The 27,987-nt window shown below is 37.1% G+C and overlaps 2 protein-coding genes across 6 annotated transcripts in view; one reads left to right on the forward strand and one right to left on the reverse strand.

The window, feature by feature from the left end:
* Positions 1 to 27,987, reverse strand: part of LOC126950102 (uncharacterized) — a 480,177-nt gene that overhangs the window by 361,002 nt on the left and 91,188 nt on the right. The gene's annotated exons all lie outside the window — the stretch shown is intronic.
* Positions 1 to 27,987, forward strand: part of BBS9 (Bardet-Biedl syndrome 9) — a 510,510-nt gene that overhangs the window by 136,758 nt on the left and 345,765 nt on the right. For all 5 annotated transcript variants that reach the window (XM_050783267.1, XM_050783270.1, XM_050783269.1 and 2 more), the window contains 3 exons: positions 3,537 to 3,621; positions 12,591 to 12,774; positions 13,412 to 13,541. In XM_050783267.1, coding sequence (XP_050639224.1) covers positions 3,537 to 3,621; positions 12,591 to 12,774; positions 13,412 to 13,541 — 399 coding nt within the window. The remainder of the gene's footprint in view (positions 1 to 3,536; positions 3,622 to 12,590; positions 12,775 to 13,411; positions 13,542 to 27,987) is intronic.

The following is a 27,987-nucleotide window of genomic DNA, read 5'->3' on the forward strand; positions in this document are numbered from 1 at the left end:
TCTGTTTTATCAGAGACTAGGATTGCAGCCCCTGCTTATTTTTGTTTTCCATTTCCTTGGTAGATCTTCCTCCATCCCTTTATTTTGAGTCTATGTGTGTCTCTGCATGTGAGATGGGTCTCCTGAATACAGCAAACTGATGGGTCTTGACTCTTTATCCAATTTGCCAGGCTGTGTGTTTTAATTGGACCATTTAGTCCATTTACATTTAAGGTTAATATTGTTATGTGTGAACTTGATCCTGTCATTATGATATTAGCTGGTTATTTTACTTGCTAGTTGATGCAGTTTCTTCCTAGCATCGATGGACTTTACATTTTGACATGTTTTTGCAGTGGCTGGTAACTGTTGTTCCTTTCCATGTTTAGTGCTTTCTTCAGGATCTCTTGTAGGGCAGGCCTGGTGGTGACAAAATCTCTAAGTATTTTCTTGTCTGTAATGGATTTTATTTCTCCTTCACTTATGAAACTTAGTTTGGCTGGATATGAAATTCTGGGTTGAAAATTCTTTTCTTTAAGAATGTTGAATATTGGCCCCCACTCTCTTCTGGCTTGGAGAGTTTCTGCCGAGAGATCTGCTGTTAGTCTGATGGCTTTCCCTTTGTGGGTAACCCGACCTTTCTCTCTGGCTGCCCTTAACATTTTTTCCTTCATTTCCACTTTGGTGAATCTGACAATTTTGTGTCTTGGAGTTGCTCTTCTCGAGGAGTATCTTTGTGGCATTCTCTGTGTTTCCTGAATTTGGATGTTGACCTGTCTTACTAGCTTGGGGAAGTTCTCCTGGATGATATCCTGCAGAGTCTTTTCCAACTGGGTTCCATTTTCCCCATAACTTTCAGGCATACCAATCAGATGTAGATTTGGTCTTTTCACATAATCCCATATTTCTTGGAGGTTTTGTTCATTTCTTTTTACTCTTTTTTTTCTCCACACTTCTCTTCTCGCTTCATTTCATTCATTTGATCTTCAATCGCTGATACTGTTTCTTCCAGTTGATTGAGTCGGTTACTGAAGCTTGTGCATTTGTCACATAGTTCTCGTGTTATGGTTTTCATCTCTATCAGTTCTTTTAAGGTCTTCTCTGCATTGATTATTCTAGCCATCCATTCATCCATTCTTTTTTCAAGGTTTTTCGTTTCTTTGCGCTGGTTACGTACTTCCTCCTTTAGCTCTGAGAAGTTTGATCGACTGAAGCCTTCTTCTCTCATCTCATCAAAGTCATTCTCCGTCCAGCTTTGTTCTGTTGCTGGCGATGAGCTGCGTTCCTTTGGAGGGGGAGATGCTCTCTGATTTTTTGAATTTCCAGCTTTTCTGCACTGCTTTTTCCCCATCTTTGTGGTTTTATCTGCCTTTAGTCCTTGATGATGGTGACGTACTGATGGGGTTTTGGTGTGGGTGTCCTTTCTGTTTGTTAGTTTTCATTCTAACAGTCAGGACCCTCAGCTGTAAGTCTGTTGGAGTTTGCTTGAGGTCCACTCCAGACCCTGTTTGCTGGGGTATCAGCAGCGGAGGCTGCAGAAGATTGAATATTGCTGCACAGTGAGGGTTGCTGTCTGATTCTTGCTCTGGAAGCTTCGTCTCAGGGGTGTACCCCACTGTGTGAGGTGTGAGATGTCAGTCTGCACCTAGTGGGAGATGTTTCCCAGTTAGGGTACTCAGGCGTCAGGGACCCACTTGAGCAGGCAGTCTGTCTGTTCTCAGATCTTAACCTCCATGTTGGGAGATCCACTGCTCTCTTCAAAGCTATCAGACAGGGGCATTTACCTCTGCCGAGGTTTTTGCTGCTTTTTGTTTAGCTATGCCCTGTCCCCAGAGGAGGAGTCTACAGAGGCAGGCCGGCCTCCTTGAGCTGCGGTGGGCTCCACCCAACTCGAGCTTCCCAGTGGCTTTGTTTACCCACTTAAGCCTCAGCAATGGTGGGCACCCCTTCCCCAGCCTCGCTGCCGCCTTGCAGTTAGATCTCAGACTGCTGTGCTAGCAATGAGGGAGGCTCTGTGGGCGTGGGACCCTCTGGGCCAAGTGTGGGATATAATCTGCTGGTGTGCCGTTTACTAAGACCCTTGGTAAAGCACAGTATTAGGTGGGAGTTACCCGATTTTCCAGGTGTTGTGTGTCTCAGTTTCCCTTGGCTAGGAAAAGGGATTCCCTTCCCCCTTGCACTTCCCAGGTGAGGTGATGCCTCGCCCTGCTTCACCTCTTGCTGGTTGGGCTGCACCAGCTGACCAGCACCGATTGTCCGGCACTCCCCAGTGAGATGAACCTGGTACCTCAGTTGAAAATGCAGAAATCACCTGTCTTCTGTGTCACTCATGCTGGGAGCTGGAGGCTGGAGCTGTTCCTAATCAGGAAATAATCATGATCTGTTTTTTATAGGCTATTGTTAAGTTCGTCATCAGCTTCTGTCTTGCAAAATCTTAAACCGTAGTCATTCTGCATTCAACTGAAGTTACAGTTTTTTATAAGTGAATTATTCTTGATTGAGATAGGATATTTTCAGAGTTGGTATATGACATTTGAAGACCATTGTACATTTCAGTGCTCATTTAGAGATGCTGCATTGCCTTCATTCAAGTCCCTGATTTTTATACTCTCAGATATCTGTCTCTTAGAAAATTTGAGTTTTGATTCAATAGGAGGGAAAGGCATATATGAGTCTGTAGTTGCTTTATGTCGAGTAAGCTTATTATTCTAAAAACATGTCATTAATTAATGAGAAATATAGAAATTTCAACTTTATTAGATAAATTAATGATTTCTAGATTGAATAATATTTATAAATTGTTTTTAAGAATAATTTGAGCTAAATGTCACTATTGAAATGGAAGCTGTAAAATACTTATAGATTACAATGTCCATTACTGAGAACTCGCTACCTACCAGCTACAAACTACTATGTGATTGATCTCTATCTCTATATAAATCTGTCTCTTTGTCAACCCATCAATCAATAATTGTATACCTACTATATACCAAATACTAGGTACTTTATAATTTATTTTTTAATCCTTTTAACAATGATTGTGTTAGAGACTCTATTATTATTTCTGTTTTATGGATGAGGAAGCCAGACACAGAGTGATTATTTGCCAAAAATGTACTTACCTAGTAAGTGGTTAAACTGGGGTTAAACTCAGTTCTTTTTGGTTCCATAGATTATGTATTGATAATTTCTACTCCATCTGACTGCTTTGCATATTTACATTTTTTCTGTCTATTTGGTATTTAGGTGTTAGATCTTTCTTGAGTATTGTTATTTGTCACATAAAATTCTAATGAAAGTGCTTTGATAGTTGGTAGAGCTGTTTTCCCAATACTGAATAATGGATATATGGTTATAATTTCTTTATCATGACATTTTGCACAGTCTTATGTCACAATATCACTCAATAAGAATTTAATCTTAAATTTTACAGTTTTTAAAAACAAGGAAAAAGTGTTTTATAATGTTTATAGATTATTGTATACTTTTAAAGTTTAAAATAATTTATAACTTTTAATTATAAACTCATTTACAATTTTTTTATTTCTTTCATACAGGTACCAAGTACTTGCTTTTGCAACAGATGCAGATAAAAGGCAGGAGACTGAACAGCAAAAACTTGGTTCTGGAAAAAGACTAGTTGTAAGGCCTTTTTTAAATATATACAAATTTCAATAATGCCGTATTTAATCACATGTGTTTGTTAAGAATAAGAATTCATGGGAAGAAAATGTAAAAAAAAAGTCAGCCATTCCCTTTCCTGTGTTATGATTATATTAATGACCTAAGAATTGAGTTGGTTGTTGTTAAGCAGTGGAAACACATGCGTGATCATGGTCGTAATATAACAGATTGTAGAGTTGTACCACTAGAACCATGGATATCCAGATGGAGTCACGTTTAACAAATAAAAACGGAAACATTTTAAAAATCTCTCCTTAATAGGCAAAATTTTGTAGATTATATTCTTCTGTTTGAAGTGTCTTTTCTCTAGCTGCTTTCCAGATTTTCTCTTATCACTTGTTTGGAGCAATGGGATTATAATGTGTACTTTTCTTTCTCTCTTTTTGAGCTTAAGATTTGTTAAGCTTCTTGCATCTGCGAATATTTAGTTTGCATAAAATTTAGAAATGTTTTGGCCATTAATTCTTTAAATATTTTGTAACTAATAGGCATGCAACCAAATATATAAGTAAAAGAGAACAGTTCACAGCTCACAAAGGTAGTTAGCTCACAGACAAAGGTGAAGTTTGATAATTTGAAAAGTAGTTTTAAGAAAAATTGTAAATGATGAATTCTGCATTTAATGTAAATTGGGGAATAGATGGTGATTATGAACTCTTCCTTATCTTGAGAACTTCTATAGACAGCAAGGCAAAAAATAGAAGGAACTAAAATTAGGTGGAAACATTGAAGTAAATCTGAGGATACACATGAAGGAAGCTGAATGGAGAAATGATATAGAATTTAGAATACTAACATAATAATATTGGAGAAGATTATGCAGAATTTTCTGTATTAGGATACAGAAGTTCAGACGGTGGTAGAACAGAAGGGTAACTTGGAAAGAGTCAAGAATCAGATGAAGATATATATTTTTTTCATTGGTGGTAAAAAGTAAAAGAGCACAATGAATAAAAATATGGTATAATTTTGCACAGAATTTAGAAGCACCATAGTAATAATAGTTAAAGCACAGATTGAAGTCGAACAGGTCTTGAGAGCTTTACTTTTTTTTTGAGCAAGTTACAGCAAGTTTGTTAGCCTTACTAAATCTCAGTTTCCTCATTTGCAAAATGATGATAATATCTATTTTAAAATGTTGTTATTAGGCTGGGCATGGTGGCTCATGCCTGTAATCCCAGCACTTTGGCAGGCTGAGGCAGGTGGATCACCTGAGGTCAGGAGTTTGAGAGCAACCTGGCCAAAATGAAGAAACCCTGTCTCCACTAAAATACAAAATTACCTGGGCATGGTAGCGCATGCCTGTGGTTCTAGCTACTTGGGAGGCTGAGGCAGGAGAATCGCTTGAACAACCCCGGGGGCAGAGGTTGCAGTAAGCCGAGATCACGCCACCATACTCCAGCCTGGGTGACAGAGCAAGACTCTGTCTCAAAACTTGTTGTTATTAGATAAATTATATATCTTATATATAAATATATGGTTGTGTGTAATATATAAAGCACATAGCAAAATGTCTAGATGAACTTATATGATAATGGTGATTAAATTGTCCTTTGACCTCCTCAATAGTTGTGTTCTTCCATTTGTTTCTTTTAGTCTGCACTTCAGCCTTATAGGGCCTCTCATTGTTCCAAATATTCCATGGCTCTTCTTCATTCTAGGCATATGGTTTTTCTTCTGTCTGGAATAGCCTTTCCTTATCATTTGCAGTTTTTATTGATTACTCCATGCCTCACACTGAGGATGTATTCTGAAGGCAATTGCAGTTGAGTAGTTTTTCCATTCGATTGGTGAATAGAGTGAGAAATAGCAGTAAACTTCATTTTGTTACATGATAGTCGCTTTGCAGGACTGTGATACCATGGGAGCAGTATTCAGTCTATTGCAGAAGAAACAGAACTTATCCAATGGAATGCTTTTAATAAGATAGTTGTGGGAAGACATTTAATAGCTTCCTTTGTTACTCACAGCTACCTTTTTATTGATTTCTATTTAAGTCTTTTGTGTGTTCAGAAAAATAATTTGTATACTTGAATTCTGTTAGATTCATTGAGATTTGTCTTATGGCGTAGAATATGATCTATCTTGGTAAATGTTCAGTGTGCACCTGAAAAGAATGTGTATTTTTTGCTGTTGTTAGAGTGTTTCATATATGTCAATTAGATTATGTTGGATGATAGTGTTGTTCAACTCTTCTGTATCCTTATTCGTTTTTTTACTAGTTATTGGTTTTTTTTTTTACTAGTTATTCGTTTTTTACTAGTTATTATTAGTTATTGAGAGGGGAGTATTGAAATCTCTGACTGTAATTGTGGATTTTTCTGTATCTCCTTGGAAATATATCTATCTTTCTCTATCTATTTATTTATTTATTTATTTTTGATACGGAGCCTTGGTCTGTCGCCCAGGCTGGACTGATCTTGGTTCACTGAAACCTCCGCCTCCCGGGTTCAAGTGATTCTCCTGCCTCAGCCTCCTGAGTAGCTGGAACTATAGGCGTGTACCACTATGTCCAGCTAATTTTTTGTATTTTTAGGAGAGATGGGGTTTTGCCATGTTGGCCAGGCTGGTCTCTATCTCCTGACCTTGTGATCTGCCCTCCTCAGCCTCCCGAAGTGCTGGGATTACAAGCATGAGCCACCGTGCCCGGCATATGTCTGTATTTATTTGTGTATTTTTTGCTTCAGATATTTTGGAATTCTGTTATTAGGTGCATAAACATTTAAGACTGTTCTGTTTCATGATGAACCCATCCCCTTTATATTATGAAATGACCTTTATCCTTTTGTTTGATAATCTTCTTTTTTCTGAGACCTACTTACTCTGTTGGTAAAATACTCAGTTTTCTTTTGATCAGTGTTATTCTGATACCTTTTCCTATCTTTTCACTTTGAACCTGTTTCTGCCTGTGTACTTCTAGTGCATAATTTATAAGCAGTATGTAGTTGGTTGGGATTTGCTTTTTAAAATCAGTATGATATATACTCTGCCATTTAATTTTGTTTTATTTATCTATATGCCTGTCTAGTTTTTTTTGTTTCCTTTTCCTCTTTTTCTGCTTTTCTTTGGCTTTATCCAGTTTTTTTAAAATTCTATTTTATCTTTTTTGGTTTATTAGCTGTAACTCTTTGTTTTGTTATTTTAGTGTTTGCTTTAGGGTTTCCATTATTTATCTTTGGCTTAACTCTATTTTCAGGTGATATATTACCTTATATATAATATAAGAACTATGCTTATGTTTCCTACCTTCCAGCCTTTGTGCTATTGTCCTATATTTTATTTTTACATAGGCTGTGAACCCCATATTACATTGTAATTATTTTTACATAAATAATCAATTACATTTTAATGAGATTCAAATTACAAGAAAAATATGTATTTACCCATGTAGGTATAATTTCTGTTGTTCTTTTTAATTTCTATAACTCCATCTTTCCATCTGGTTTCATTTTCCTTCAAACTGAAGGAATTCCTTTCACATTTCTTTTAGTGTGGGTCTGCTGGTGAATTTTTCATTTTTTTATGTGTATACTGTTCTTGAGGTTATCACTGGGACACAGTTAAGTTAGTTGGAAACAGTTTGATTTTGGGGGGCCTTGTTCTCAAGACTTGTTAAGTGGGACCAGGGCAATGCTCATTTTAGGGCTACTTTTTCTTTACTCCTCAGGCAAGATCCTTCTTAGTACTGTACCCAATTCGCTCAGAATTATGAGGTTTTGCAGCCTGGCTGGTAGGCACAGGAAATATCTTTTACCCTGTGTGAATGCTGGGCACTGTTATCTCTAATCTTTTGGGTGGTTCTTTCCCTGGCCTTGTGTAGTTTCCTTACAAGAATATGCCAGTAAGTACTCAGCTGAGTATTCGAGGGCACTCTCTGCAGATCTCCACAGTTCTGTCTGTCTGCAGCTATTTGGTGTGCTGTCTTGTTAACTCCAACTGCCGTGGTTTCTCCAGACTCTGAGTATCCATCTCCACAATTCACAGAGTCTGCTGGGCTCTGCCTAAGTTCCTCTTCCCTGCGCTATGTCCTAGAAACTCTTTTAAGGCTGGAGCAATCATGCCACTCACCTCATTTGTTTTCTGTCTTTAAAGGATTGCTGTGCTTTGTTGTCTGGTGTCCAGTGCCTTGCAAACTGTTGTTTCATTTATTTTGTCCATTTTGTGGTTGTTTTAGGTGGGATGCTAAATCATTTCCCTGTTACTCCATCTTGGCTGGAACTGGAAGAATTTTTTTTTATCATTGTTCTTAGCAAATTTCTGTGTTTTATGAGACTCATTAATTCAGAATGTAGTGTATTTCCCTAAGCGGAGGTCACAGAGAGTGGCATTCAGTACCTGGTAAATTGAAAGTATTTATTGGCTGGATCTCAGACTGTGGCCTCAGAAACATGATTTGCCTGTTCACTTTGAATAAATCATCTCTCAGAGTGAGGCCCACATCAGCCTGAGTTACAGACACTGATGTACAAAGCCGAATGCTAGCCTGTTACAATATAATGAGAAATATAACTGTCATGGGACTGATATTCATGTCTTGTCCAGTGGAATCATTTTATATAGGTAAGCAATACTTGAGCCAAATAGTAATCAAATAATTTCTTAGTGTTAAATTCTAGTTGAGCTTAAGATAGTCTGATGCACCTACCTAGGTTCATTAGGCTGTCTCCCTTCTACAGATTGTTCTTGTATATATACTGGCAATATCTGCCTTTCTGGCCAGCCCCATTTGGATTTTATACCTTCTTCAAATATTTTAGTATCTAAAGTAGATGAATACCTAAGATCATGTCTTGATGGCCAAAAATTCATCTTGTCTTTAATGTGATTTTTCATGATCTTTTCTTGGATCCATTGTTTGTTGATTATACCCTAACTTTCACAGCAGCCCCCAGTTCCTCTTTGTGCAGATTTTTCTTTGTGAAACCATTCACTGTTACTTTCGTATACAATACATGCCTGTCAGGGACCCCGGCTTGGGCCCACAGTGAAGCCCTCCCTTTTTGGGCCGATTAATGGATTGATTGCAGTTCTGCATCTTTCTCGGGTGAAGCACCAGGAGACAAGATCCTTGGTTCCAGCCACTGCTAAGGTCCCTTCCTCTGCTGCCTCTAAGCTGGGGAGGGAATATAAAGCCTGAGATCTCCCCAGAGAGGCAGAGTGCAGCCTGGGAGTGCCAAGCTGTGATCTACAGCCAGCACAGAAGTGGGAGAAGAGCCCACACTTTCAGAGCATTGATAGGGAGCATGATGGCAGCTACTGCAGTGAGCTGAGATTGTGCCACCACATTCCAGCCTGGGCAACAGAGTGAGACTCCAATTGGAAAAAAAAAAGGCCAGGCGCGGTGGCTTACGCCTGTAATCCCAGCACTTTGGGAGGCCGAGGCAGGTGGATCATGAGGTCAGGAGATCGAGACCATTCTGGCCAACATGGTGAAACCCCATCTCTACTAAAAACACAAAAGTTAGCTGGGCGTGGTGGCATGTGCCTGTAGTCACAGCTACTTGGGAGTCTGAGGCAGGAGAATCGTTTGAACCCAGGAGTCGGAGGTTGCAGTGAGCCGAGATCGCACCACTGCACTCCAGCCTGGCAACAGAGCGTGACTCTGTCTCAAAAGGAAAAAAAAAAAAGAAAATAGAGAGGAGCCACCTAAGTGAGAAAGAGCCTACCTACTGATCAATACGCTTGCTAACATACCCCACTTTGAAACCAAAGGCAAGAATTTAGCTATAAATAAAAACCTTGCAGAAAGCTTCAGCCCTCTGAAAACATCCAGAAAAGTAGTCTACTGACTGTACTCAATTTACACCTCACAAAAAGGAATACTCATGCACACAGATAAAAAAGAACCAGTGCAAGAGCTCTGGCAACTCAAAAGGCCACAGTGTTTTCCTTCCTCTAAATTATCACACTAATTCTACAGCAAAGGTTGTTAACTGGGCTGAGATGGCTAAAGTGACAGAAATAGAATTCAGAATATGGATAGGAAAGGAAGACCATTGAGATTCAGGAGAATGTCAAAATCCAATCCAAGAAATCTAAGAATCACAATAAAATGTCACAAGAGCTGGCAGACGAAATAGCCAGTATAGAAAATAACTTAACTGGACCTGATAAAGCTGTAAAACACACTACAAGAATTCATAATGTAATCACAAGTATTAATGGCAGAAGAGACCACACTGTGGAAAGAATCTCAGAGCTTGAAGACAGGCTTTCTGAAATAAGACAGTCAGACAAAAATAAAGAAAAAAGATAAGAAATGAACAAAACCTCCAAGAAATTTGGTGTTATGTAAAGAGACCAACTCTATGACTCATTGGCATCCCTGAAAGAGATGGGGAGAAAGCAAGCAAGTTGGAAAACCTCTTTCAGGATATCATTCATGAAAAATTCCCCAACCTCACTAGAGAGACTGATATTCAAATTTAGGAAATGCAGAGAACCCCTGCAAGATACTATACAAAAAGATCATCCCCAAGACACATAATCATCTGATTCTGTAAGGTCAAAATGGAGAAAAAATGTTACAGGCATCTAGAGAGAAAGGTCAGGTTACCTCCAAAGGGAGCTCCATCAGGCTAATAGTGGACCTTTCAGCAGAAACCTTACAAGCCAGAAGAGATTCGAGGCCTGTATTCAACATTCATAAAGAAAAATATTCAACCAAGAATGTCACATCCAGTCAAACCAAGCTTCGTATGTGAAGGAGAAATAAGAATCTTTTCAGACAAGCAAGTGAGAAGGGAAATTGTTACCACCAGACCTGCCTTACTAGAGCTCCTGAAAGAAGCACTAAATATGGAAAAGAAAGACTGTTACTAACCAATACAAAAAACACTTAAGTACATGAACTAATGACACTATAAAGCAGCCACATAAACAAGTCTGCATAATAACCAGTTAACAACACAATGACAGTATCAAATCCACACATATCAATACTAACCTTGAATGTAAACAGGCTAAATGCCCCATTTAAAAGACACAGAGTGGCAAGCTGGATCAAAAAGCAAGACACAATGGTATGCTGCCTTCAAGAGACCCATCTCACATGCGGTACACCTGTAGGCTTAAAATAAAGAGATGAAGAAAACTCTATGAAGCAAATGGAAAAAAGCAGGAGTTGCAATTCTAATTTCAGGCAAAACAGACTTTAAACCAACAAAGATAAAAAAAGACAAGGGCATTACATAATAGTAAAGGGTTCAATTCAACATGAAAATCTAACTATCCTAAATATATATACACCCAACACAGAAGCATCCATATTCATAAAGCAATTTCTTAGAGACCTACTAAGAGATTTAGACTGCCACACAATAATAGTGGGAGACTTCAACACCCCACTGACCCTATGAGACAGATCATTGAGGCAGAAAATTAACAAAGAGATTCAAGGTCTGAATGTAATACTTGACCAAATGGACCTAATAGACATCTATAAAACTCTCCATCCCAAAACAACAGAATATTCATTCTTCTCGTCACCACATGGCACATACTCTAAATCAACTACACAATTGGATATAAAACAATCCTCAGCAAATTCAAAAATATCAAAATACCCATCAACAGTAGACTGGATAAAGAAAATGTGGTACATATGCACCATGGAATACTATGCAGCCATAAAAAAGAATGAGATTATGTCATTTGCAGAAACATGGATGGAACTGGAGGCCTGTATCTTTAGTAAACTAATGCAGGAACAGAAAACCAAATATCACATGTTCTCACTTCAGTATCATATGTTCTTACTTTCACTTGAGGGTGAAAGGCGGGAGGAGGAAGAGGATCAGAAAAAATAACTATCACATACTACATACTACACTTAGTATGTGTGTAATAAAACAATCTATACACCAAGCCTCTGTGAAATGAATTTACCTATGTAACAAACCTTCCTATGTATCCCTGAACCTAAAGTAAAAGTTAGAAAAACTGAAAACTATATGCCTGTCTGCCAATATTTTTCAAAATGGTATGTCTTTGCTCTTTTGCATTTTCCTGACTTAGAAATATTGTATGGGAGATGAATCCTGAAAAGCGCTCATTTTACATTCATTCTTTCATTACTTTAAGAAGCATTTATTTTTTTTTTTTTTTTTTTTTTTTTTTTTTTTTTTGAGACGGAGTCTCGCTCTGTCACCCAGGCTGGAGTGCAGTGGCCGGATCTCAGCTCACTGCAAGCTCCGCCTCCCGGGTTCACGCCATTCTCCTGCCTCATCCCGAGTAGCTGGGACTACAGGCGCCTGCCACTTCGCCCAGCTAAGTTTTTGTATTTTTAGTAGAGACGGGGTTTCACTGTGTTACCCAGGATGGTCTCGATCTCCTGACCTCGTGATCCGCCCGTCTCGGCCTCCCAAAGTGCTGGGATTACAGGCTTGAGCCACCGCGCCCGGCCAAGAAGCATTTATTGAACATTAACCACATCCCAGCAATATGGAGATATCCTGGAGTAGCTCTTATGTATAGAATATTCTGCTATACTCTCTAGTGGCTTGGTGACTACTCTGTATATGCATATTGATATATTTTTAGTTGTCCTATAAAAACACATGTATAATCATAATGACAATTTTTATGGATTATTAAATTTGATTTGCAAATTAAGCACAATATTGTTTTCATGGAAGTTTTTTAGGGAAGCAGGTAAGTTTTTTAGTGATTTTGAACTGCAGAATAGCTAATATCACTTTTTTGGTCCGTGGTAAGACATGGAACAAAACTTTGATTAGAGTCTTGCAAAATACCAGAAAAATGGTCATAGCGGAAAAAAAAAAAAAAAAAAAAGAAAAAGAAATGAGATTAGCCCATCTTTATATTTCTGCTTTGTTGTAAAGCAATTTCTTAATTTGTATTGATATGAAAATAACTGAAATTTTCTGAGGTTAGCAACTAAATTGATCTTGAGTTTTGCTTTTTAGGTGGATTGGACTCTAAATATTGGAGAGCAGGCCCTCGATATATGTATTGTCTCTTTCAATCAGTCGGCATCCTCTGTTTTTGTTCTTGGTGAGAGAAACTTCTTTTGCCTTAAGGATAATGGACAAATTCGGTTCATGAAGAAGCTTGACTGGAGCCCAAGTTGTTTTCTGCCGTATTGCTCAGGTGTGTAGAAAGATTTTCTTTTATCTCTTCCGTATGTCAAGGCTATGTGATATACACCGGAAAAAAGCCACACTCATACACATATTTCAAACATGTATGAAAACAGTTTAATACTGAATATGTAATGGCTATTTTAACTTTAAAAGTTTGAATAGAAGTTTGATATAAAGCATACATTTGGTTTCGTCAGTCATTTTACTTTGTACAAAATGACTTGTAAAATTGGCCTCCGGCATACGTTAATACTTTCCATTATGTGTCTGTTCAAGATGCTTTCAAGAGAACATCAGACTCTTTTATAAGCACAATAGTAATGTCTAATAGAATGAATTATATGTAGTGAATGCCTAGTAAATCATTAGCTTAAATATGTTACATATTAATGAAATTCATGCTTTCTAGATGAAATGCAAAAATGTTGACGATTATCTAGTTATAGCTTCCAAGACTGTAAAATGATTCCTTTCTTTTTTATACTAGTAGATTAAACTTACAAAATAATGTTTTATTACATAAAATCTTTATGTATTAAAATCAAGGTGTTAGAATTAGTTTGTGTTATCAATTTCCTAAAAGAGATATACTGTTTCAAATGACTGTTTTCTTAGTGTCTCTTTTCTGTATCTTCAACTTACAGTTTCTGAAGGAACAATAAATACTTTGATTGCAAATCATAATAACATGTTGCATATTTATCAAGATGTGACACTGAAGTGGGCCACCCAACTTCCCCACATTCCTGTAGCAGTAAGAGTGGGCTGTTTGCAGTAAGTGATTTAATTTAACACAGTTTTAAAAGAGGATGTTAGTCAAGAAATTTTCTAGAAGTTCTATGAAATAATGACAAGTGATTTTATTAAAAAATTACAAGTGACATTGTAGTATGAATGTCAATAATGAAAGTAATTTAAAATATAATTTTATTGGAAAGAAAGGATAATTAGTGCTATTAATCATTTTCATTTAATATTTCTAGCAAGATATCCTTAGTAAATTAAAGGTAAAAGCTGATGAAGATATCAAGAAAATTGTTTACTTGATAGATTATTCTTTAGAATACAAAAAGATTTCTTTTAGCATTTGATGAGTCCCTTTTAGAGAACATTCACTGATAGACTGTGATGATATTACACTGTTCATCATAATAAGGTCTCATCTTGTTTCAGCCGTTTCATTAAGGCAAGTGATGCAGAATTGTTGATGATCATGTGTTTACACAGTTTAGATTTTAAGTGGGGCTACTTTGCATTTAAACTGGAAAACAGCATTCATACTTTAACATTAAATTTACCAAATCTATCAAAACTGACAGAAATGGTTCATATAAGTGAGTAATTTTTTAGGTCATCAGTATGAAAAGTGAGATGCCGATGAACTTTTTAGCATCTTAGATTATGTTTAGGAATTGAAAATATCAGCAAACGTATAGAAACACAACTTTCCATAAAGCTTCATAGATTATTAGGTGTATTCAGTTCTACTTATTTATAATATTTTATTGAGCATTTAAAGGCCATACGGGGTGGGGCGCGGTGGCTCACGCCTGTAATCCCAGCTGTTTGGGAGGCTGAGGTGGTTGGATCACCTGAGGTCAGGAGTTCAAGACCAGCCTGGCCAACAGGGTGAAACCCCATCTCTACTAAAATACAAAATATTAGCCGGGTGTGGTGGCGTGTGCATGTAGTCCTAGCTGCTTGGGAGGCTGAGGCAGGAGAATTCCTTGAACCCGGGAGGCGGAGGTTGCAGTGAGCCTAGATCACGCGACTGCACTCCAGGCTGGGTGACAGAGCAAAAACTGTGGGCTTGAAACTGTGTCTCTCAAAAAAAAAAAAAAAAAATAAAAGCCATATGTAGTCGAATTCTTCAGTGACACCTATAGTTTCTGATCAGGATGAAGTTGTTCTCTCCTATTAAGGGCTTGAGTGTAATATTATTGTTGAAGCTCAACAAAGGGTGTTCATATTTGCATGAATGTTTAATCTAAAGCCTGAATTTTGGAAAAATGGAAACATTTTTTTGAAAACATTGAATATTTTAAAAAGAAGTTGCTTTCTTATGTTTTATGAGAAAAAAATATAATTTTAATTGCTATGCACTTAAGACAAGTTATAGTTATTTTCTGTCTGAAAAATAATTTAAAAATTTTGAGATTGGCTTTTGCAATGTCCATCACATAGTCTTCTTAAATTTGACAGAATATTCATACTCACCAGACATTTTGTATCAGATTTACTTAGAAGGATTTAGAACAGGAAAAACATCTTGCCAGCAGGGCAACATCAAGTATTTCACTTCTGGAAGAGTAATTCTTTCAGGAGTCTCTGTATCCATCCAAAGCTGTTCTCTTTGGTCTCTTAAGTGACAGTTCAATTGCAAAAAGACAGATCCACACTGGTGGGTATGGGCCTCATTTTGGCTTACAATCTTCATGCCCTGCAGGAGCCAATATCTTGAAATACTTAAAAATTATTGGGGTTTTGGTGTGTATTTTGAGCACAGGAGAATGATAGGTAGAATGACCTTATTGAGAACATTTAGTTGAAATAAATATATTTTTACACATACATTATGTACAAGGGATGTACCCATTTCAAGAGTCACCATACTGAGGGAAGTGCAAAGATATGACTTCTCAGCAGATATTTTTTGTTAATTTATAGTTTTTGGTCTAGATACAACTTACGAGTTAAGGGTCAATAATAACTGAAATATTATTATTAGTAAAAAACCAAATTTTCATATAGTGTGCATCATGATGCTTATATTCATAAGTAGCCTGTCATTTTATTTTAGGTACCTGTGAGTGAACCTTCCTATTTCTCATAGCTTTTGCAAGATGACCGTTATAAACAATTAAATCCAAATATTGCCATTAGTATTTTCCACAATTAATGTATAAAAATAAATTCTAATTGTTCAACTGAAGATTTTTCTTATTCTTACATATAACTTAACACAAAGTATAGGATTAGACTGTTTGAAAGAATTCCATTGTAATTTCTATTAGAGTTTTTTTCTTCTTCAGTAAACTTTAATGCATGCAAAAGAAAATAAAGATTGTAAAACACTAGACTCAATTAACATAAAGTTTAGGAAAGTTTTCTGCCCTCACCACAATTGCAAGCTGTATGCTACAGTTATTTAAATACATTTTATAATAGTCACATCTTAAATCTTATTACTTATCTAAACTGAAGCAGTAAATGGATAATTTCAAAAATGATCATATGTATAGAACACCATAACTATATTTTAATCACTTGCAAAATACGCCGTGGACCATGGCGAGAGCACTCAGCTCTTAGCTCACGCTGAGGTTTTGGTTATTAACCACAAAAGGTAAGGGAGCTTCCAGTTTTGCTTTTTGGCTGTCAGATCATTTACAGGGGTGATGTTGGAATAGTAGGTGGTGTTACAGATACCCTACACAATGCAAAGCTAGTGAACACCAATATCTAGTCATCTGGCAAAAAAAGAAAAAAATACACCATAAACTAGCAAGAGCATCTGCAGCCAACTGCAGGCTAATGCCACATCTTTTCTCAAGGCTCTATCCTGGGCATGTGAAAGAAAAGCCCTGCTTTTGTCCTGATCAACAACAGCCTTCCTGTGAGGAAGACACTTCCTTGCCACGTGAGCACTGGTGGGCTTCTCACTTTTGCAAGCCCAAAATGTGACACTTGCCATTCACCATGCTGCCCTCACTCCCTCACCTCATGGGCCACAAGAGGGTGGAAGAGCCAGGCAGATCTAAGGTGATGTCCCACAAGGGGTCTATGGTGGTAGAGACTCCATGGCAGACTTGGCAGGTGACATCCAACTGCAGGCCACCTGTGAAGATCTGTTCTATGATGTAGTTGCAGTAGTTGTGATAGTTGGCCTTCTTCCCATTGTCATCACCTGGGGACAGACTGTGGCTCTGGGATCGGTGTCTATGAGCCACAAAGACTGCGAATCTGTAAGGGAAGAGTACGTTTACCCTGCAGAGGCCCGAGGAAACCAGTGCTGACACTTTACAAGGCCATGTGAGGATGCTCATCATTTCATTAGAGGGTCTTGCTGTTATTTAATGTGACGAGAAATCACAGCACTTGGATTTTCAATGCTCCTCTTTTTCTTATTCCCTAAGAAGAGCTCCACATTTTTTATCTTGCCAACAAAACACATCTAATGCCCAATGACTGAGTAGGTAATTGGTTCCCTTTTTATCTGAGGAACAATTGAATAAATATTTCCTGGAGACAGCTGAAAATATTGTGGGCCAGATACTGTAACCCTGGACAGGTTCTTTGTGCCTGTTGCACAAACAAAATCAATTCACTGAATTTCAGTGGAGAAAGAGTTTAATTGATGCAAGGCCAGTCACACCACACTGAAGATTATTAAGACTTATTACTTAAATCAATCTTATTGAAGGCTCATAGGTTAGGGGTTTTTCAAAAGTTGTTTGGGGGAAGAGTTAGGGGTGGCTAGGCAATGGGTGCTTGCTGCTAATTGTTTGGAAGGTGCAATCATAGGGATGTGGGAAATGATCCTCTTGCATGGTGAATCACTTCTGGGAGCAGCTGGTGGTTCCAGGTGGAACCATCATGGTTTCAGAAATGCAAAAAACCTGTAAAGATCTCTTACAAGGCCACTGTTAGGTTCTACAATAGTGATGTTATCTGCAGGAATATTGGGGAAGTTGCATATCTTGTGACCTCTGGAATAATGGCTGTTTTTGTCTACACCTTAGCAAAATTCAGCCTCCTCTATCTTCCTAGCCTGGTGTTCTCTCACTAGCTTTACAAAGACAGTTGAGTTTTGGGGAAGGGCTAGTTTTACTTAAACTATAAACTAAACGTCTCCCACAGCTAGCCTAGCCTAAGCCTAGGAATAATTAAGGGAACTTGAATGTTAGAGGCTAGAGGGTTATAGGCTAGATCATGCCTCCCCCACTGCCATAATTTTCTCACTGCAATACTTTTTGCAAAGGCTGTTTCACTTTCATCCTTTGAGTTTCAACATGCCTCAATCCTGAGGTGTAAGCTATGAGATGGGAAGAGGGTGAGAACTGCTCCAACTTCTTCCTACTGACAGGGGGCGTAGTTGGGGTATGGGTTGCCCCTAGGGTAAGAGGAGTGGAACTGCTTTGCATGCACTCATAGGTGCCTGATTGGGGTTCCAAGCCTTATATGACAAAGACGTTAATATTCTCATCCACAGTTTTAGCATGGCACTTAAGTGAACCGCAGACTATAGGATAATGAGTAGATTATTAGACATACAGATTCACATAAACAGGAAAGAGCAAATTTAAATATACCATCCCATATCTTTTTAGTTCCTAGTCCCAAGACTAGATGAGTTCAGCTGAATAGCTGTTTCCCATATCAGGAGGTGGCATTGCAGATGGGCTAATCCTTTGTATGTGATGAAGGCAAACAGATTTTTTCATAAGAGGCATTTCAGACAGGTTCCAGGACTATTTCTTCAGTGTAATTAGATCTCTGCCCTGTGGGTTGACAGTGCCTCACCAGCAGGTACATTGCCAGAGATGACCCTCAGAAGAAATAAGCAGTTGCCAGAGCTCACCTTTAGGTCTGTTGTACTGGTAGGAGGCTTACGAACCACAGGCAGATATTTGCAAGGGTGGATCCTGGATAAGCCCCCAAATTTGTAACTGCCTGATGAGTTCTTCCTGCTCACTGTACAAACAAAATTCATTCATGACATTGCAGTAGAGAGAGCATTTAATTGACGCAAGTCTAGCCATACCATGTGGGAGAGTTATTACTCCAATCAATATCATAATCTGTTAGAATTTTAAAGGTAATTATTACTAACTTAGCTATAGCTTATCTGTTTATTTATTTTTAGAGACAGGGTCTTGCTCTTTTGCTCAGGCTGGAATTCTTTGGCATGATTATAGCTCACTTCAGCCTTGAACTTCTGCCTTCTGCCTCAGCCTCCTGAGTAGCTACAACTAAAGGCACATGCTACCATTCCTGGCTAATTTTTTCATATTTTATAGAGATGAGGTCTCACAATGTTGCCCAGGCTGGTCTTGAACTTATGGCCTCAAGTGATCCTCCCACCTTGGCCTCCCCAAGTGCTGGGATTATGGGTATGAGCCGCAGTGCTCAGCTCACATATTTATATTAGGAAGTTGTTTGAAATTGAGAGTACTGAAATAATTTTTCTCTTGCTTTTTATTACCTTTAGGGTTAAAGCTTTTTTGGTAGAAGCTTCCTTGGTTGAATGTGTTTATTTATGAAGGAAATTGCTGCTTTTTAAATATGTTTCTTTTCAGTGAATAAGAAATGTTGGATTTGGGTCAACTTGATGCAATTATACTTAGTAACAGCATTTTGCTCAGAGTCTAAGATGCTTTTTTTCTTTGCACTCTCACCTACTTGGCAGATTTAGTCCTCTCTACCTTGTCTATTACATAACAGTTCCAATTCTGTCTGTGTTTTCTTCTTCCTTTTCAGATTAAATCTCATTCTCGATTAAATTGTTTTTTATTTAATTATTTTTAATTTTTGTAGGTCACACTATGGAAAGTTGAAATCAATACACAGATTACAGAATCAGAAGAGCCTGACTGTGATAATCTTCTTTAAATTCTTAGCTATTACTGTTTACCTCTCATTGCATGAAGTAGCTATGGAAACCTGGCCCAGCATCTTCTGCGGTGGTCATTTTCTCCAGTGGCAAATAAAGATCATCATTTATCAGTGATGTTACTGTCTCTGGAGATATCAAATATATCTACAAGTGGAAGTCCATTTAATGAAACTTCACAGAGATGAGAACCATTCTAAACTTTGCTGGCAGCTCACAGCAGGCTTTAAAATCTTATTGCAGTACTTACTGCAACTCATTTTTGAACAATTTGGTCTAGTACTTCAATGTTTTTCTTCCTAGGCTAGGTCTGCAATAGTCACTTATTTTAAGTTTGTTACTTAACAGTTTCTTCTTTTTAAAAAAATTTCCTAGCTTATTTAATTTTTAAAAAACATTTATTTTAGATACAGCCGGTACAAGTGCAAGTTTGTTACATGAGTGTATTGCATGATGCTGAGGTTTGGGGTACAGATTCTGTCACCCAGGTAGTCAGCATAGTACCCAATAGGTAGGTATTCCACCCACAGCCACTCCCTCTCTCCCCACTCTGGTAGTCCACAGTGTCTGTTGTTCCCATGTTTATGTCCATGTGTGCTCAATAATATTTTGTTCTTTAGCTTTCATTGATATAATATTGTTGACCAGAATGTTTCCCCCATATCTTTTCTGGATTTTCATATTTCTATTTCAAGACATAGCTCAAGTCACATAAATAAGCCTTTCCTGCTTATCATGATCTCCCTCTTTTCTGAATTTCTATCACATTTATAATTATGTTGGTGAACTACTATTTGATTTTCCTAACTCTCCAACTAGAGAATACATTCCATTTTACTTTTGCATATCACACTGAATAATCAATGAGAAAGATCAACATATAGTATATGCTTCCTAAATACTTAAAAGTCATTGTGGTTTTTATGTGTCAGGGGAAGAGGTGTGGCTCTAAAGACCTTATAAGATCTTTTAGTTGAAAAACCTTTTTAAAATATGAAAAAACAGACTCATAGAGGGAAGAAGGATATTTTACTTGAAACTGAATTTATTAGCAAAATATTTTTAGTTCCAAAGTGACATTTTCTTTTTTTGGTTTAAGTTTTGCTGTTAATTTGTCTTTTTTTTTTGCTTTATAGAAAGAGAATGTGAGCCTATATACTTTTTGCTATCCTGTATTTTAAGGATTTTCTTTGTGAATTCTTACATTTCACAGAAAATTCATAAATATTCCTGGAATTTGCGTAAGGTATACATTCTGATATTTGGCACCTCTGCATTTTTATTGATATTTTCCTCTATTTGTTATAGTTGCAAGAGTAGAACATTAGTATTTCGTTACTATATTTTTCTGTCAGTTTTCTGTTGAATAAGCATTTTTGGTTTAGATATTCTTACTCTGTGTTAGTCAGCTTATATTTCTGATAGCTGTTTTTTTGGTGAGTTAAAAAATTTTATCGCTATAAAATAACCTCTTTTGGGTTTCCATTTAATATGTTTTTGTTTGCTTATTTTTTCATTGGTTTGCTTTGAGTTCACTTAGATATTAGTTTTTGGTATGCTGTGGTCTATGCTTTTTTTTTTTTTTTTTGAGACAGAGTCTCACTGTCTCTCCCAGGCTGGAGTGCAGTGTTATGATCATAGCTTATTGCAGCCTTGAATGCCTCGCCTCAAGCAATCCTCTCACTTCAGCCCCACAAGTGGCTGGGACTGCAGGCAGGTGTCACCACACCCAGTTAATTAAAAATTTTTTTTTTGTATAGATAGGATCTTACTATGTTGTCCAGGCTGGTCTCAAACTCCTAGCCTCAAGTCATTCTCCTGCCTCAACCTCTCAAAGTGCTGGGATTACAGGTGTGAGCCACTGTGTCTGGCCAATGCTTCATCTCTCAACAGGTTCATTTAATTTTCACTGGAATGATATAGGGTGTTATTATATTCTGTGGTAAGAATGTATTGTTGTATTTCACCTTCAAACTTTATTGATGTTGCTTCCTTATTTTTTTAATTTTAAAATTATTATTATTATTTTTGAGACAGGGTCTTGCTTTGTTGACCAGGCTGGAGTGCAGTGGTGTGAACATGGCTCACGGCTGCCTTGACCTCTTGGGCGCAAGCAATCCTCCCACCACAGCCCCACAAGTAGCTGGGACTGTAAGTGCATGCCATCACATCTGGTAGATTAAAAAAACAATTTGTAGAGATAGGATCTCCCTGTGTTGCCCAGATTGGTCTGGAACTCCTAGCCTCAAGAGATCCTCCTGCCTCGGCCTCCCAAAGTGCTGGGATTACAGGCATGAGCTACCATGCCTTGCCTCTTATTTGTTTTTAAATAGCTTTTAGAGAAAATAATAACCTTTGTGATTTTTGTAAAAAGTGTAGAACTGCATTTTTTAAAACTGTTACTTAAAAGTACAAAGAAAAATAAAATAGCTTTTTATTAAAGTTACTTGAGTCTTATCAAATAGAATGAACATTTGTTAGCACTTTTAAATATCAACCCTGATATTATTCTCTACACACATACAAATTTAGGCATATAATAAAATTTACAAAACAGGACCACATGAATTTTTTTTTTTTTTTTTAGATGGAATCTCGCTCTGTTGCCCAGACTGGAGTGCAGTGGCGTGATCTCAGCTCACTGCAACCTCTGCCTCCTGGGTTCAAGCAATTCTCTGCCTCAGCCTCCTGAGTAGCTGGGATTACAAGCGCCTGCCACCATGCCTGGCTAATTTTTTGGTATTTTTAGTAGAGACAGGGTTTCACTATCTTGGCCAGGCTGGTCTTGAACTCCTGACCTCGTGGTCCACCTGCCTTGTCCTCCCAAAGTGCTGGGATTACAAGTGTGAGCCACCGTGCGTGACCATGAATTTAAAATATAAATTTATTTCATTATATCCTAGTGGAAAAGAGAAATAGGTGAAGTGGAAGGAATATGTGAATTTTTTATAAATGTTTATTTACATTATATTTCAGTTTCTAAAAGACTTCTCTCAACAAGAGTAGAAAACATGCCTTTTTGGTTGATACCATTAGTCTTTTAAAGCTGCATTTCAAATTTTGGTAGTGTGCATTGACTTCCTGTTGTGAAACATAGGGAAAATAGCATACTTATGTTTTCTTCCTCTCTTCTTGTCAAATTCTGGTATTATTGGTATATTATTATTTATTTTGTCAAAATTTAAAACATTTCCATACATTTTTTGTAATCACAATTTCTATAGTGCTTTCATCCTGTTGATTTATCTAAATGGAGTCAAAGCTTACCACTAGTTCTTTTACTATTCCTGAATTATCTTGATTCATTTCTTGGTTAGTTGAGTTTAATCATCCTGTAGTTTTGTGGGAAGCCTTATAAGTGTTCTTACCTTAAGAATTGTATATTGCTTTTATACGTGAAGATAACCTTAACTTCCCTCTGAAATTTGGACATTCCATTTGGTTTTGAAAGTTGCTGTGGAAAAGTCTGAAGGTAGCTTAATTTTTTTGAAAAAGACATCTTACTGGATGAATTACTTTTTCTGTCTGGATGCTCATCTGACTTATATCTCAGTCCTTAAGAATTAAAACATTACTCCTCGTCAATTATTTGTATATATTTGTTCTTTCTATTTTGATTTTTGTGATTTTTTTTTCACGTTGCTTATCCATGTTCTTGAGTTGGTTTTTAGTGTATTTATTCTCATTTTTAAAAATTTATTTATTCTAGTTATTGCTTCTAGTGTGGCTTTCAGCCCCTGTATCTTTTGTTTGAGTTTTCCAAACAATGACAAAAATGATTTCTTTTATTTCACTGATACAAGGGGTAACTATTTGTCTGAATTCTTCATTTGTTTCTTTAGGAAGTTCTTGCTATGGATATTTTCTGTCTTTTATGTTCTCATCTCCCTCATGTCTACCCCTTTCCTTTTTTTGCAATTTCCACACATACATCTCTTCTTATTTTGCAGTTATTCATTTTTTAAATGGTGACAGCAGTTTGTTGAAGGATTGTGTGGGGAGTTTTGAGGGAGAGTGATGATTAGCTCAGATCACCTGAGCTGAGAGTGAGACTATTTTCACCTTCTCACTCTGTTTATTTTCTCTTTTGCCCTGGGCGTCCATTTTCCTTGGTTTTCAGGGTTCAAGAGGCTAGTGAGCCTCACAGAAGCCCCTAACGGCCCCTGTCACAGGTCCTTGGTCCTAAGAATCAGTGGCTGCTGCTTGTCTTTCTATCTTCATTGGTTAGGAAGTTGATAAAAGCACAGATAGAAGACCATATGTTTTGCTTCCATTCTGGTTTTTCTGATGTCACTCCTCCTGTATCCCACCCATGTCCTTAAATCTCATTCCATTAGTCTAGGACCTGACTCTGTCTTCTGCCTGAAGTCTGCAGAGTTGGTGCCAGCTCTTGGTATCCTATCTTACTGTGGTCCAGAATTTAAGATATTTGGTAGGCTTCGAAGTTTGTTGATTGTGACTGTAGTCATTTCCTCATTCAATGTCCTTTTTTTTGGGAGGTGGTAGTTATTGTAGTACTTTCTGCTGTTTTTGGTAAGTTTTGCAGTATTATCTTTGATTAGAATTCAAGTCTTTGTCAGTCTTTATTGTTGCTGAGGAGAAATCCATGGACAACCTGATTTTTGTTTTGTTGTAGGTAATCAGTTCTTTATGTTTGATTGCTTGTAGAATGTTTTTCATTTTTCCTGTAAATGCCACACTTGCCACCATATATCTGTATGATATTTTCCTCGATATTACTGGGAATGTAGTGAATTTAATCTGTTTAAACCATTTGTTTTGCTGCCGAATAAAGGTTTCCTATGTTATATCTTTGATTATTTCTTCAGTTTTGTTTGATTTAATATGTCCTTCAGGAAAACTAATATCTTTTGGTTGGCTACTTATTTTCTGTTCCCAATATCTGCTCTCTTTTTCCCCGTAATTTTCATTTCTTTGTCATTTGTTTTCTCTGTTTTTTGGGGAAGTGTGTAAAATTTGTGTTCTATGTCACTGTTTTGAGAAACCACAGCACTGGTTTTGATCTTTTCTATGTCTACAGTGGAAGATTTTTTTAGTCTGCTGAGGTGCTGTCTTTTTCCCAGCCACTTCCCTGCTACCTCCTGTATCTTTGCTAGTCCTAACCAGTGTAGTATGTGCCAAGTTACAGTTCCCATGAGGCACTAGTACCAAGTACATCTTACTTTGAAACATGTTTATAGTGTTTATTTTGGGGCTTTATCTCTGAGTATATAATACACTATTATTAATCTCTATTCTTTACTTGGACAATTTTATAGAATTTGCCACCTGTGTTTGGAAGTCAATAGATAGTGTAAGGGGCCATGGGCAGTGGTAGAGGTTGGAAAGATTCAAGAGGGTAGTTATAAAATATATTGCTTCAATCATAGGTCACTAACAGATGTCTGCACAGTTTTCTGGCTCATATAGAACTTGGAATTCTGAATCAGATGGGGCAGTGAGTTTATAATCAGAAATGTTAGGTAGAGTGACAGAACTCTTGGCTTTCATGGGTTCCTATCAAAAGAGGAGAGCTTTGGTTTAGGGCCTAGTGAATCTGCTATTGCATTGTGGTATACTGTAACTTAATATGAGTAATGGGGGATGAAGGAACAGAATTATGTCATAGTTCGTATATTTTTCTTCCTCTTCTTATTGGTGCCTCAGTAAACATAATTTGGACAAATGTCAATCTCATTGAAGGATTTTGAGGGTAAAATTAGTTGCATGATTTTTGATGGTCATCATTACATGCATGCATATATTTCCATTGTGTAAGATCAAAGGTCTTTATGAGATGACCCCTAGATATTATATTGATGGAACTAAAGTGGAGAAGCACAAGAATTGTGCTTGTAATGTCCTTATAGCCATGTGGCTAAACCATTATTGACATATGGCCTGTCATTTGGTACACTACTTTCATACACTGTAATATGGCTATTTTGATAAGTGTTTTATTCACATGGAAAAGACCTTGTAGGAATCATTAAATAAATTAAAAAGCCATATCTTTATTTTTATTTGTCAGTCAAGGTTGTAATTCTCAGAAAACTTCTCCTTGGGAAAAGTTAGATATCTTCTGCTTGGCTCATGTTTTCATGATCATTTTATTTTTAATGTAATAATGCAAAACAGAGCATCCTCCATTCTCATGAACAATGTCATAGTAATTACAGTTCCAGATTGTTTGATTTTGTTACATTCCATAGTAAGTCTATTTAATTTGCCTGGCAGAGATTTTAGAAACACTGTATAGCCAAGGATAAGTAGTTGCAGTTAGAATGCCAGTTGGGTTTATAATTTTCTGTTTTATAAATTAAATGTTTCAGTGGTAGAATTCTACTTATTACCACATATTTCCACTGAAAAACTTCTTTAGACGTACTGTCATCGAGACTGTGAACATCTCTTAAAAATGAAACTCTCAATCTCAAAGAAAATAATTTATACTGGTAGGAAAAATGCTTTTGTGTTTTGGGTTCCTCATTCTCTATCCCATAATTGATATATGGGGGATTCAGGTGCAGTAGGGTTGAAGACAAAAGGAAAGTGTTTGCTTTTCACTAGTTATGAAGGGTTTGCCTTTCACTAAGTACATACCTTCTTGGCCCTTTGGTCCCGGGGATCATTTCTGTCAGGTTACTAACTTTGCCGTTCATTTTTCTTAGAAAATACATGTGATTTAACATTTTTTCTCCTCACTTCAGATAGTGGGCCCTCCTGATAATTGAAATTTGACTTTCTGGTTTCAAAGATAGAATGAGTTTATTTTTATGGGTTCCTGAGAATCCTGGAAAATATCTCTGTTTCCCAGAGGAAGAAGTTTATATTTTCTTAGTTACTTACTGTAGAATATAAAAGAGAAGAAATGATTTATTTGTGTATGGGGGGCAGTAACGTAAAGTTTATATGCAGCTAAGCTCTTTGCAGAAGAACTTTGAACTTTAGAACTTTGGATGGACTTAGTCCTTTATTCTGTTAACTAGTGTATGGCCTGTTTTCTAGACTGGCTTTGGAGTGCAAATCTGAGTTATCACCAGAATAAAAAAAGAGAAATATCTCTGTATCTCTATTTCCCAGAGAAAAAAGTTTATATTCTCTTAGTTGCTTACTGTAATATAAAAGGGAAATGGGAAAAAGTGATTTTTTTTTTTTGATAACATAAGATTTATGTGCTACTAAGCTCCTTGTAGAAGAACTTAGAACTTTGGGATTCAGAACTTTGGGTGGACTTAGTCCTTTATTCTATTAAGTAATATATAACCTGTATTTCAGAACTAGCTTTGGAGCACAAATCAGAGTTATCAGAATAAAAAAAGTGTAAATATATAACTCTTATGGTATAGGCTAATGTTGGGTGACTTAAAATTAGAATCAAAAGGAAATGCAAGAATTAGCAATTTTTATTGCTTGCTATGCACTAGCATCATTTCATCTTTAGACTCTTAATTTCTACAAAGAGCTACATTGGTAGCTTATTCAAAACTTTCTAAGTCTTTAACACGTCAGGTTTAACATTTTAAAAACCTTGGTAAATCCCCTACATCTTAAGAAAAAAAGATTTAGGAGAGTGATGGTGCATGTTTACCTTTCAAGAGAACAGTATTAATTGAAATTACTAAAAATTGGGTTGAAAAGTAAAGCAGATGAATAATCATATCATTTAAGTCATTTTTGGAATTCTAGCTTGAAACTTGTAAGTAAATTAAGTCTCACCTGATAAAATAGGTCTTTAACTCTAGGTTATCTGATCAACAGAAACTGTCAGTTAACAGACTGTGGGGGTTCCCAGATATTCTAAAATGTGGAACTGTATTCAGTGGTTTTCCTGCCTTTAAATAGAGAAAATCCACTGACTTTTGTTCACTAAAGTGCAGTTTACTATTTAAAATAAGTGTAAAGTGAAAGGGAACTTGTTACCTGCTTTATTGATGTGCTAAAAAAAGGACAGATACCAATATAATGTTTTGTGTGTGTAATATTTAAGACTATAGAAGAAAACTGAATTAATTTAAGCTTAAAATGTTACTGTTTTGAGAGGTGATAAAGGAAGAAACCAGTCAGGCAGGCAGTTAGGGTGGGTCCTCGCTTAAATTGTTTCAAATAGAACAGCCTGAAAAATCAAGCTTCCGGCGCAGATCAAGGAACTTGCACAGCGAGGCTTGCCTATGACATGCCCACAGCTGCACAGATAAGAAAGGCTACACGGGCGACTTGCCCAGACATGCCCGCAATGGAAAATTCTGTCTCCTGAAACATGTGCAGTAAGGAGAACAAAGCAATATGGATTACTCAAGCTAAGGACCCACATGCGCACTAGGAGGATGGGGTGGAGCTACCAGAAATTCGTGCCTTATGCAATTATGCAACCCAGCCCTCCTTTGTTTTCTTATAAAAGCCTTTACTTTCAACTGTAAAACCAGCAACCCTTTTCCAGGCCCCCTCTTCATGGCAGAGAGCTTTCTTCTTTAGCTTATTAAACTTTTGCTTTAACCTCACCCTTTTTGTGTCCACACTGCTTAATTCTCTTCGTTTTGAGACAAAAAACTCTGGGTGGTACCTCACAATGAGAGACTGCTACATTGTGGTGCATTGGCAAGACTG

Source organism: Macaca thibetana, chromosome 3 (assembly GCF_024542745.1).
Source record: "Macaca thibetana thibetana isolate TM-01 chromosome 3, ASM2454274v1, whole genome shotgun sequence".
Lineage (NCBI taxonomy): Eukaryota > Metazoa > Chordata > Mammalia > Primates > Cercopithecidae > Macaca > Macaca thibetana.